The 11,930-nt window shown below is 36.9% G+C and overlaps 2 protein-coding genes across 2 annotated transcripts; one reads left to right on the forward strand and one right to left on the reverse strand.

Moving 5' to 3' along the window:
* Positions 1-563: 563 nt before the first annotated feature.
* LOC110783384 (endoglucanase 12) lies at positions 564-5,475 on the forward strand. The gene is made up of 5 exons (XM_021987721.2): positions 564-954; positions 1,692-2,002; positions 3,377-3,977; positions 4,575-4,747; positions 4,835-5,475. The coding sequence occupies exons 1-5, from the start codon at positions 786-788 to the stop codon at positions 5,198-5,200; spliced, it is 1,620 nt and encodes a 539-aa protein (XP_021843413.1). The 5' UTR covers positions 564-785; the 3' UTR covers positions 5,201-5,475.
* Positions 5,242-11,683, reverse strand: LOC110783385 (beta-hexosaminidase 3). The gene is made up of 14 exons (XM_021987722.2): positions 10,678-11,683; positions 9,929-10,003; positions 9,709-9,744; positions 9,501-9,612; positions 9,196-9,266; positions 8,603-8,733; positions 8,452-8,517; positions 7,901-8,001; positions 7,766-7,825; positions 7,557-7,590; positions 7,325-7,423; positions 7,161-7,220; positions 6,385-6,635; positions 5,242-5,690 (listed from the first exon to the last, which is right to left on the reverse strand). Exons 1-14 carry the CDS (start codon positions 11,014-11,016, stop codon positions 5,524-5,526), a joined length of 1,602 nt encoding a protein of 533 aa, XP_021843414.1. The 5' UTR covers positions 11,017-11,683; the 3' UTR covers positions 5,242-5,523.
* Positions 11,684-11,930: the final 247 nt, after the last annotated feature.

Raw genomic sequence — 11,930 nt, forward strand, 5'->3', positions numbered from 1 at the left:
AAACCAGTTCATACAAACAGGTAACAATTAATCGTTAATTGCTAAACAGGGCCTAAAGCTTACCGAGTTGTCTGCTTGATTAGTCTCTCGAAATATGCTAGTGAGATGTTTGCATGTAGACTAAAATGAAATATTCCTACATTATTTACTAAGGTATTACAATTTACAACCCTCACCAACCTAAACGACTATAGTCAAACCAGTTCATACAAACAGGTAACAATTAACCGTTAATTTGCCAAACAAGGCCTAAACTTTACCGAGTTGTCTGCTAGATTAGTCTCTCGAAATATGCTAGTAAGACGTTTGCATGTAGACTAAAATGATATTCCTACGTTATCTACTAAGGTATCACAACCCTCACCAACCTAAACGACTATAGTCAAACCAGTTCATACAAACATGTAATAATTAACCGTTAATTGTCAAACAGGACCTAAAGTTTACCGAGTTGTAAGATTCTCTAGAAGATGTAAAGTAGTCAAACAAACAAGGGTAACATGTAACAGGTTGGAGAACTTTAATCAAAGCAAAGATATGATCAATCCAGATTTGCCCATATGCTGAATCTGGAGATTTACTTTACAGTTTTACACACATGAACTACAAATAGAATTAAAATAATCCAATTACATAAAATTAATATAAAGTCAAATGTAACATAATGAACATAGATCTCTGTCTAAGTTAGAGAAGGAACAATCTTTTCATTTTCATAAATTTTCGTTGTAAGAGTTCATAAAATCGTAGGAAGTGAAAGAAGGTGGTATTGGCCCGGGTTCTTTATGGGTTTAACGGGCTTAAAATGGGCCGTTTGGTTCATGGTTATTGCAACTTGGATCAGCCCGAGAACGGCCACATCGACCAACTCGGCCCGAACCTTGCCTACGCACAACTTTGATAATTATACTCTTGCTCTTCGTAAAGCACTCTTGTTCTTCAATGCCCAGAAATGTAAGTCTCTTTTGCCTTACTTTGAGGGGATCTGTCATTCCATTTTCTACTAATGCTACATCATTAGTGTAAATTTTGATTATGGGGTGTTTGATAATAGGGTTCTAGTGACTTTAAATCAGCTGATGTAGTCTAAACAACTAACATTTAACTAGACCCGATCATCTTGAGCCCCCCTGACCCGACCCGAAAAATGACGGGTTTGGGCAGATTTAAGACCCATTTTTCGAGCCCGGACTATTTTCAACTCAAAAACTGGAATTTTAGCTATAAAACCGACATGATTCGAAAACCCCACTATTTTCGCCCAAAATAGCGGGTTTGGCTCAAAAAATTAGCCCGAAGTTGGTGGATACTCCGATTCTGGAAAAAGTAGTAGTATGTACTAACATTGAACCAAACTTGATCATCTTGAGCCCAACCCACAAAATGACGGATTTTGGGTAGATTTTCTAGGCTCAATTTTTACTTTTTTTGGGTTTTGGGTAGATTTTTTAGGCTCAATTCAGCCTAAAAATGGCCCCAACAAGCTGCTATTTTTTGCCCGAAAAACGGGTTTGGGTACAAAAATTGCCCTGGAGTTCGGCCTGGTCCTAGATGATGGGATGAAGTTTGGTCACAGCCCGACCCAAACCCGACCCGTCCTCCTTTTGATCAAGTCTACATTAACCAAAAAAAATTTGCTGTAAAACATGAGTCTTTGATTGAATCTAACTGCCATGATCATCTTGTTGCAGCTGGGAAACTACCCAAGAACAATGGAATTCCATGGAGAGGAAACTCGGGCCTACGCGACGGGTCACAACTGAAAGATGTACAGGGAGATGGTTTAGTTGGTGGATACTATGATTCTGGGGAAAACACAAAGTTTCATTTCCCTTTGGCTTACTCCATGACAATGCTAAGTTGGAGCTTGATTGAATACCCTCACAAATATCGTGCCATTAACGAGTATAATCATGTACTCGAACTTATCAAATGGGGAACTGATTACTTGCTCTTGACATTCGATTCTAATGCCACAAAGATCAGCAAAATCTATAGTCAGGTTAGATTATGATCAAGAGTTACTATATTATGTCCGACAAAACTTTGTTTCTTCTGAACTTATCTGAACTTGATATAACTAGTGTTATTCTTATTTGAGCTTTATTTTTGTTCTAGTTGTGAATTGAACTTATCGGGCTTTACCCGAATAAAGTTTTCATGTTTGATGTTAGTGTGCAATTGTGTGAAGTTTCTGAACTAGAGATGGCTAATGAGGTGGTTTGGGTGGGTTTGGTGGGTCGTATGCCGGGGATGGTTGACAAGTACACGACCCACACAATGTAGGTCAGGGTGGGTCGGGTGTGGGTTGTGTCGGGCGAAAACGACAAAAATACATATCGGGTCATGGGTTATGTGGGTTAGGCGAATCGAGTGAGTTTGTTGGGTTTAGACGGGTTTTGAGGGTTAACGCGGGTCCGGTGGGTTTAGGCGGGTTTTGGGGGCTGACGTGGGCCATACAGGTTTATACGATTAATTCCTTAAAAAGTTACAAAATTCATATGAACTTAAATTAATTAATATTTACTCCGTATATTATTGACATACTCACATAGTCACATGTAGTCAATGTTACTCAGACTCTTTGTTTTACCTCAAGTACCCGTGTCGGATCCTCGACACTAGGACATGAGTATGGACACTCCAACACTTCATTTTGGTCTAAAATCAAGGAAACTTTCCACAATTTAGCCGTGTCGGACACTGAGAGATGTACCCAATAGTACCCAAGTCTGAGTAACATAGCATGTGGTTAATGTACATATAAGCATTGAAATCAAAATTTATTAGCATTTTAAAAATACAAAATAGTTTAAATTATGATGATTCGTCAGGTGAGTCACAAGGTTAGGTGTGCAGGATTAGTGTGTCGGGTGGGCTGTTTCATGTGTCAAGTGGGTTGGGTTATTGTGTTGGGGGACTGTTTTGTGGGTTGGGTGGGTCGGGCATGCCGGGTTGGGTCGGGTGGGGTGGGTTGAAATGAGTTATGTTGTAAAAAATTCACCCACGAGGCCACGACACATCAAAAAGAATATTTGGGTGTGTCATGGGTCATAAGTGGGTCCGACCCACAACAAATTGTGTCAGGGTGGGATGTGTTAAACCCGGCCCACCGGCCATTTCTAGTCTACTCTGAAAACCCATCAGAAGTTAATCTTCCTGAACATAACAAAGCCTTATTTTAAACAATCTGCCAATTCTTCAGTTATCAGTTATCACTTATCACTAGAATTTCTGTAACAACAACACTAGGTAATTGACTAATTGTCAATATTTTCATGTACAAGATCATACTACTCTTACAGTCTAATAATCTGCATGAACACTATAAATATATACTCAATTTCCAACCTAACATTATCCTTCAAATGTAAAGGTTGGAGGTGCCTATGAAAAATCAAACATACCAGATGACATCACCTGTTGGGAAAGACCAGAAGACATGGATTATCCCAGACCAGTACAAACAACATACGCAGGACCAGAACTCGCTGCAGAAATGACAGCAGCTTTATCATCAGCCTCAATACTATTCAAACAAAACAACCCTACTTACTCCATAAAGCTCATCAAAGCATCCGAATCCCTCTTCGCCTTCGCTAGGGACACTCGTAAAAGACGGCCCTACAGCCGAGGAAACCCGTGGGTCGACCCGTATTACAACTCGACGGGGTACTTTGACGAGTACTTGTGGGGTTCAACGTGGTTGTATTTAGCTACCGGGAATGTTAAGTATTTGGCATTAGCAACTAATCCGGGGATAACTAAGAATGCGATGGGTTTTAGATGGACGAGGAAGATGAGTGTGTTGAGTTGGGATAATAAGGTTCCTTCGGCTTTGATGTTGCTTACAAGGGTGAGGTTGTTTAAAGCTCCTGAATACCCTTATGAAGAGACATTGATTGGGCATCATAAGTTTATTGCTCTCTCTATGTGTTCTTATCTCAAACCCTTTCGTCTCTTTAAGTGGAGTAAAGGTACGGAATTTCGTTCTTTTCACCTGAAAAATCTCTTACATGAACTTAATCAAACTTCTTGTAGTTGTGAATTTGAGTTACCCTACCTGAACTTAACTATTCTGAAACTTATTTTTATTAGGGGGTGTTTGGTTATGATTTACGAGAGGTTTGGAAAAAAAGAGAGTTTTTTGAAGTGAATTAGAGTTTTGACCACTTCAAGAAGCTAATGTTTGATTATGAGAGGTTTGGAAGAGAGTTTTGGGATGAAAAACTCAATATAGGAGCTTTTTGTATTATAGGTGTATAGTGACAACTTTGTCCTAATATTGTCTAAAATTACAACTTTTACCGACCTACGTTACTTAAACAACTACCAGCTAATTTACCACACACTTTACACAAACAACTAATTCAACCAGTTGGTCAAACCAACTAATATTAACAGCTAACAGCTAGCCAAACCATCTAACATCTACCAACTAACACCTACTTGCCAAACAGGGCCTAAGTGAGAACAACAAAGCCGAAATATTCTACATTTTGTGATATAATCATGTTTCTTCATTTCCTCGAATTATTTTTTGCTGTTTACAATCTGATTCAGGATTGCTGCAGGAGGACTGATACAGTTTAATGATGGAGGGGAAGAATCTCTTCAATATGTAGCAAATGCTGCATTTTTAGCAAACCTATTTGCTGATTACCTGAATGCTACTGATAGTCCGGGATGGTTATGTGGCCCTAATTTCTTCCCTATTGCTACACTCCGGGAATTCGCCTCATCTCAGGTTTACTTCCGTTTCAGTTCCGATGTTATCATGTGTTGAACCTCCTTAACTAACTAAACTGACTGACAACTGTTTATGTTGACACAGATAGACTACATATTGGGTAAAAACCCCCTAGACCTAAGCTATGTGGTGGGGTACGGTGACAAGTACCCGAACCGTGTACATCACCGAGCAGCTTCAATCCCGTCAGACGGTCTGAAGTACTCGTGTAAAGGTGGATACAAATGGAGGGACAGCACAAAACCGAATCCCAACACCATTGTAGGAGCCATGGTTGGCGGACCTGACCGGTTCGATAATTTCCACGATGACCGTAGTGCGTCCGCGGGACCCACATTAGCCGGAAACGCCGGGCTCGTGGCAGCCCTTGTTTCACTGACTAGTGGTGGTGGTTATGGTGTTGATAAGAGTTTCTTGTTTTCAAACCTCCCACCACCACCAATACCATAATGTTACAGATTCTGATTGTAATTTTTGCAACAAAAAACGTATTATCTCGAGAAAAAGAATCAATAGTATCATGATTTCAATATAGAAAGTTGAATATCTTGTAGCAGAAATGACCTACATAAGTACATATACCTTAAATGGTAATTGGATATTACCCATGCTAGGAATAGGGGTAAGAAAAATCGTGATTTCTCGTTTCTGGTGAATCGAAAAATCACAAAAAATGTAATTTTGATGGATAAATTCTTATGCACAAGGAAACTCAAATTGATTTATTTTAGTGTACTTTTACTATAACTTACGACAATGCGTTGTTAGTTTCATCATTGAACATAGCAAGAACCTGGTTCCTCGGGAGCAGTCCTGCCGGGGCCAACCAAGGGAGCAGCTGCAACTCCTCTTTGGTTAAGCAAACACCTGAAATGTGCGAGTCTTCTAGCTACTTGTCTTGGATTCCTAGCTAGCTTTTCATACGATGTCCATAAACGCTCTACAAGGGGAGAGAATGTACAAGATGAGAAGAAGAATAAGACCGAAAGACAAATCAAACAGTTCAATCATATAAGTCTATTAATCTTTTCTTTCTGAATGTTTCAAAGTTGCATCCATAGTCCGATACATGACATTTTCATACTCCCTCCGTTATTTTTTAGTGACACGCTTTATTTTGGCACACATATCAAGAAAAGGTGACAAAGGAAGGTAATAGACAATAATACCCCTACCCACTAATACACTAACCATGTACCCCCACATGCCCATGTAAGGGTTAAATAGGAAATTCACATTATAAAATTTACCAAAATAAGAAGTGTGTCTACTAAAAAGAACTTTTCCAAAAAGGAACGTGTGTCAACTAAAAAAGAGTGGAGGAAGTATATTTCTAAGCATACAATTTGTTCTGAAATGTGATTTTGTCTTGATTTTTTTTACCTTAACAAAAAGTTCTGAAGGAAAAATAAGTTCATATAAGGGATACCCAAGTTCAATCCACAACTAAATTAAGTTGAAATAAGTTCATATAAGTAACAAGTTTGGTTAAGTTCAAAAAGGGAATTCAGGTGAAAAGGACGAAGGCGAGTGCAAAACTGTTGTTTACAATTTTTTTTTTTAAAGGTAAAGGTAAGAAATCAGAATATGGAATCCCAACATGAAGAAGTACTAGTAGTTTAATTGCGATTTACCTGCAGCAGCAGCAGCACGAGGCCATATGGTTTGTTCAATGTCAGATGCATCAATGTGCTCACCCCACATGCAAACTTCACCTCCCAAGACTAATTTTTGCTGCTTGGGATTTGTGATATTAGTTAAAGGTTCATTCATATAGAACCGATCCCATGTGGTGTCTATATGGTCCAAATACCAATTTTCCTGGTTGCTTACGATGCACCTTAACCCAGCTGCAGTCACCTTCTCAGCAACACCGCCCCCTAGCCTATCACAACGAGCAAAATAACGGAGAGAATGAGATTGGGAGTTACAAAATACTCCCTCAGTTCCTAAATAAGTGTCCATATTGAGGGAATTCGCGGTAATTAAGGAAAATGAAAAATGTGTAAGAAAAATACAATGATTGGGAGTGGGAGTTTTTTTTTGGGGAAAGGATAAAGTAGATAATTGTTTATTGATTAAGTACAAATAAAAGTGGATGTCGGGATGGAAAAGTGGGAAAAGTGTAGAATGTGTAAAAAAAAAGCAATCATGATTTATGGAAAAGTGGGAAAAGTGTACGTCAAAAAATAGAAAGTGGACACTTATTAGGGAAATAGGGAACACCCGATTTAGAATTATGGACACTTATTTAAGAACTGAGGGAGTAAAAAAATAGAAAAAGTACGCAGCTTGAGTTGTTGATCAACATAGGAGAGCACAGAAAACAAGGTGCACAAAATTGTTGTTTGAGAGAAAACAGTTATTTTGTGCAGATAAGAATTCTTATGGAAAGGTTTTAGAAACTTACCAATTATGGATCACAGTCTTTCGGTCCAGTTTATCACCAAAACTGTTAAATGTTTCCTCCCTGTTTAAGTTTTTACATGGTAAGAAACGTAAGCTACTTTGAGTGACGGATTGATGAATCAAATAGGAATGTATGAAATATATTGCAAAAGGCGAACAGATTACCAGTTAATAATCTCATATCCATGCGAAATTGCAATTTTTTGTGCTCTCAAAACAAAGTATTGGTAAGCTTGTTTGCCAACCATTCTATGAGTCTGCAACCTGCATAAGTCATCACACTGTAAATGCTAAATGTTCAATATGTAGGTAAAAAAAAATATAGTTAAAAATATGTGTATTTCATTAGGTCATTACGAGTCCAACCGGGAGACTCAAAAGAGGTTTAAAACCATACCATCTACTCACACGATGAGTTGATTCCCAGCAACCTGAGACATAAAAGATATCCACTCTTGAGGTCACATTTCACAGGAATATCAAAAGTATCAAAACACATGATAGACTCAAAAATAAGGTTACTTGTTTTTCTCAAATTTCGAAACTATTTAATAGTTGGAATCTTGGAACAAAAATCAAGAGTAAGACAACGCAAGTCAAACTAACCTGTATCAACTTCATCGCCTCCTAAGTGAACAAATTTATATTTGAAAACCTTGCTAAAATCTGTCACAGACAATGTGTTAATGAATAGAAATCGTCATAATAAGTCACAAGTAAAACAATGGGCCACATCATTACCTTTAAGAATCCCATCTATAACTTGGAAGGTGAATTCGTTGCTGACATCAAGTGGCTCCTTACAGTCTGCTGATGGAAACAGCAAAGGATAACCAACACCCCTAAACACGTGCAGAAAGCATCGTTAATGGCATGATCAGATCAGATCAGATCACCCACAAAAGAAAATTTTCATGCCAAATAGGAAAGCCCTTTGGAAGTTTTATACATATTTACATTCTTTTTCCTCCAAATCACTACAATGCTATGATACAAACACGAGAGAATATGCAAGTTCTTTCTGATTTCTAAACAGACTACACAGTACAGGACACTGAACTTCCTCATTAATGGACAGCCAATTGTTTGTGAACACTGTAAGCTACACAAGCTACTGATGCACATATTTCAGAATGAGAAAGTGAAATTAATGAAAGTAAAACAAGAAAAAAATATTAAAGAAAATAACATAAGGGATAAGAAAAGTACGTAAAGTTAAAAAAGAAAAAAATGACAGAAGAACAAATCTTACTAATACTAAATGAAATATTAGAGGCATATAGAGACTTTACCATGAACCAGCATGTCCGGGGACATCAATTTCGGCAAGTACATTCACTCCTCGTCTTTGAGCATATCTGTCATATTCAAGATTTGCATTATCAGAAGATCCAAGGAAGAAGACACTGATATGAGAATCTATGGCCTCAAAACATTACTTGCCTCACAATTTCAGCAGCATCAGCCATTGTATACCGTTCTGCTGCAGAATATGCACCATCCCAAAGCTTTGGATATGAGGGAATCTCTAGTGGAAAAGATTGTGAATCTACAATGTGCCAATGCAGCACATTCTGCATCAACAGAAACACAATATTAAGGCCAATAATTGTACCTTACTCAAAAAGAATGCTCTATTGTCATTAACATTCAGCTTCTGTTTTGAACGGCTGAACCAAACTATGCACTAAATTTAGAGCAATTATCATATTCCTTATTCAAACTATGCTAAAGCAAACTCAATAACCATCTAGGGTGTGTAACATTCTTGACTTATAGATAGTCACATTCTATTAATCTCTATCCATCCTCCCATTATTTAAAAGAGTACTGCTGTAAATGAAAAGGATCCCCAATTCACAACAACAAAAAAGAGTCTCCTTGAATATAGTCCACGCCTCAACAGGGTTGGAAGTAGTAGTGTCTTAGAAAAAGAAATAGCCACATAACTATCAACTGTGAAAATATATGATTGATTGGGAAATTTGGTGCCTAGTGTGAGCACCAGATCTACAATTTAGCAGAGCATTACTTACCAGCTTTGCATATGTCATGGAATCAATGACTTTCTTAATCACAGGCATCGGTAGATAGTGTCGCGATGTATCTGCATGAACACCCCCCAACATTAAGAATAGCAGTATATAGGATACAAACCTGGAATTTTATTTATTTTTTATTTTATTTTTATTGAATTAAGGAAGATGTGAAAAATGGACAAATGAAACTGGAAACTTAATACAATACGTAGTAGATCATTTCAGAAGTTTCTTGACAATTGTCAGGTCCAAGGAATGACTAAAATAAACAAATCACCATCAAATCAAGTTAGTCAACTTACCTATAAGCAAACCCCGATAAGAGAATCTTGGATAATCAAATATTGTCCAAGGAACCATACCAACTTCTATTAGCCTAGTTCTGATGTTATAACCACAGAGCTGGCTGAATGTCTGCATTGGACACGAAATTAGACGTCCGGAAGTTGTTAGCTCATAGAATTTGACAAGTTATAAACTTTAATGTCTGTAAATAATCAACCAAATTACCTGTAGTCCATGTAAAGCCCCGTATACTGAGTTTGCCTGCAACAATAGCAGAACTATAGTTATTTTGTTAGTTGAAGGTATTCAAATGGTTGCAGAAGATTTAAACAAATCGCTTGTTTTAAGAGAGGGATGCAGTTCCGAAATGTTGAAACCATTATTAGAATTACTGAATACAAAGATGGAACTTTTTGCTGATGGAATTGGTTAATGTTAGCCTCACCTCAATGTGTGCATAAGCAGGCTTCCCAGAAGCAGGAACAGTTAAGTTGTATGATTCATCAACCTCAGAATGCAACTGCAAAACTAAAACAGGTTTAGAGACAAACTTCTACATACACCAAGCTAACAGATAGCATCCCAATCTCACACAAATCCCAGTAATGTTTTTTCTTGGGCAGTTTGCCTCTCGAAAAAAAGTATGTCAGCAATTCATATGAATATATCATTCAGAACATTATCTAAGATATAGGAAGAATGTATTAAACCTTCAAGAACATGCCATCACAGAAGGATAAACTCTGCTGTCCTAGTCAGTGAACATAGTAGCATAAAAAAAACACAAATTGAGTATATATTGTGTAGATATTGTCTCTCACTAGATTGTAAGGATTTTTCACTCTCTCTAAGAATTTTCAAACAACACACTGAGATTATCATGTTGAGACTTGAGACTAAGGCTTGGTTGTTGTTGTTGTACACTAACTCACTAAGATTATCACGGTTAAGTTCGAGTTTATCAATTTATGTTCCCAAATTAACACAACAATCCACCAATTGTTGAACAACTAGTATCATTCATGTTTTCACTTGAAAATATCATAAACTCATAAGTTAGAGCCTGAACAAGGTATATAGTATAAAATAATCCATCCAATAGTTTCAATCACAAGACATATATCCTGGTAAAGCAATAAGAGAACTATATCAACATATTCCTTGAAACATAAACTAAAATAAACAAACGCATACCTCATCACTTGGTGATTGAATAACCACATTGATCCCTTTAAGGAAAGCCGATTGGCCTAACCGCGAAAAATTACCATCAATGGCATGATCCAAGGTGACAATACCCATAAATCTCAAAAACCCATCTTTCAAAATCCCTAATTGATCACCATACTTGCTCCCAACAGTTCTTAACTCAAAATCATGACTTAGATAAAGAATCTTATTCCCATTGCTAACATACTTTGGCATTGGCCATATATTAACTTCCTGGATGTTTTTACCAGCAGCAGACACTAAAACAACTTCAATCAACAACATCAACAAACAAATAGGCACCAATTTCTTCCCCATTTCCATTCTAATCAAATGAGCAAAAACCCAAGAATAAAAATGTGATCTTTATGCTTACAACAGCTACTAAAATCCCAATAAAAATAGGGTTTAACTTAAATAATACAATGCTCTAATATTATATAAATTTTTAGAGCAGATGAATTTAAAACAGGTAAAAATTACCAAAAAGGACCAAAACCTGGGTTGTTTTCTTCAGAATTTGGAGCTGAAAATAGGGCATGTGAGAACCATTGAAGCAAAAAAAATGGTTTTTTTTTGGAAGAAAGTGAAAATGGGTATTTAAAAGTTTTGATTTTTAAGAGAGAGAATTAATGGGTTTAGCAATTTGGATGAATGTGGAATTGAGAATTTATCTGGGTTTTAACTTTTTAGTGGGAAACAGATGTACTTTACAACAGAGTAACATTTATGAATCCATGATATTTCTGCATAAATGGTATTGGTGGAATGGTGGGTTAGGTGTATCTCCTTTTTCGCCTGTCTTTCTTTGGAATCATCTTTTTGGAGGATTAAATTCCGCCATTTTTCGACCTAATTTCTCAAGTATTTATCTTGCTTTCCACATTTTAGAGGGAGATTAAGGAATCAACTTTTTTCGGATTTGAAAAAGAGTGTCTTTGAAATGTTGAAAAATGCATGAAATTGTGAAATCAAGATATTCAACATAACAACATTGATCATTCATGAGGCGTTTGCCGTTTAGTACGAGAAATAAGGATACAGATAAGGAATGACTATAATAAGTGAGCGGGATAAAGATATTAATAATATTTTTCTATTGTTGCTTGGTGATCGGGTTGGGATGGTTGGAAAAAATTATTAAAATACTCTTAACTTTCTCACTCAAAATAAAAAAAAAATCTCACTCTCTCGAGTCTCTCCTTCACCCTCTATTTTAATTAAGGGTAAGTTATCTT

This window comes from Spinacia oleracea, chromosome 4 (assembly GCF_020520425.1).
Source record: "Spinacia oleracea cultivar Varoflay chromosome 4, BTI_SOV_V1, whole genome shotgun sequence".
NCBI classification, from domain to species: domain Eukaryota; kingdom Viridiplantae; phylum Streptophyta; class Magnoliopsida; order Caryophyllales; family Amaranthaceae; genus Spinacia; species Spinacia oleracea.

What these genes read in the sequence shown, in the direction of transcription:
- LOC110783384 (XM_021987721.2), top strand. Translation starts at nt 786, where the DNA reads ATGGGTTTAACGGGCTTAAAATGGGCCGTTTGGTTCATGGTTATTGCA. An exon ending in TCAGCAAAATCTATAGTCAG is followed by an intron (nt 2,003 to 3,376) that starts GTTAGATTATGA and finishes TCAAATGTAAAG; the next exon opens with GTTGGAGGTGCCTATGAAAA. An exon ending in TCTCTTTAAGTGGAGTAAAG is followed by an intron (nt 3,978 to 4,574) that starts GTACGGAATTTC and finishes GGATTGCTGCAG; the next exon opens with GAGGACTGATACAGTTTAAT.
- LOC110783385 (XM_021987722.2), bottom strand. Translation starts at nt 11,016, where the DNA reads ATGGAAATGGGGAAGAAATTGGTGCCTATTTGTTTGTTGATGTTGTTG. An exon ending in GATGCTGCTGAAATTGTGAG is followed by an intron (nt 8,518 to 8,602) that starts GCAAGTAATGTT and finishes TGAATATGACAG; the next exon opens with ATATGCTCAAAGACGAGGAG. An exon ending in CCCGGACATGCTGGTTCATG is followed by an intron (nt 8,002 to 8,451) that starts GTAAAGTCTCTA and finishes GCACGTGTTTAG; the next exon opens with GGGTGTTGGTTATCCTTTGC.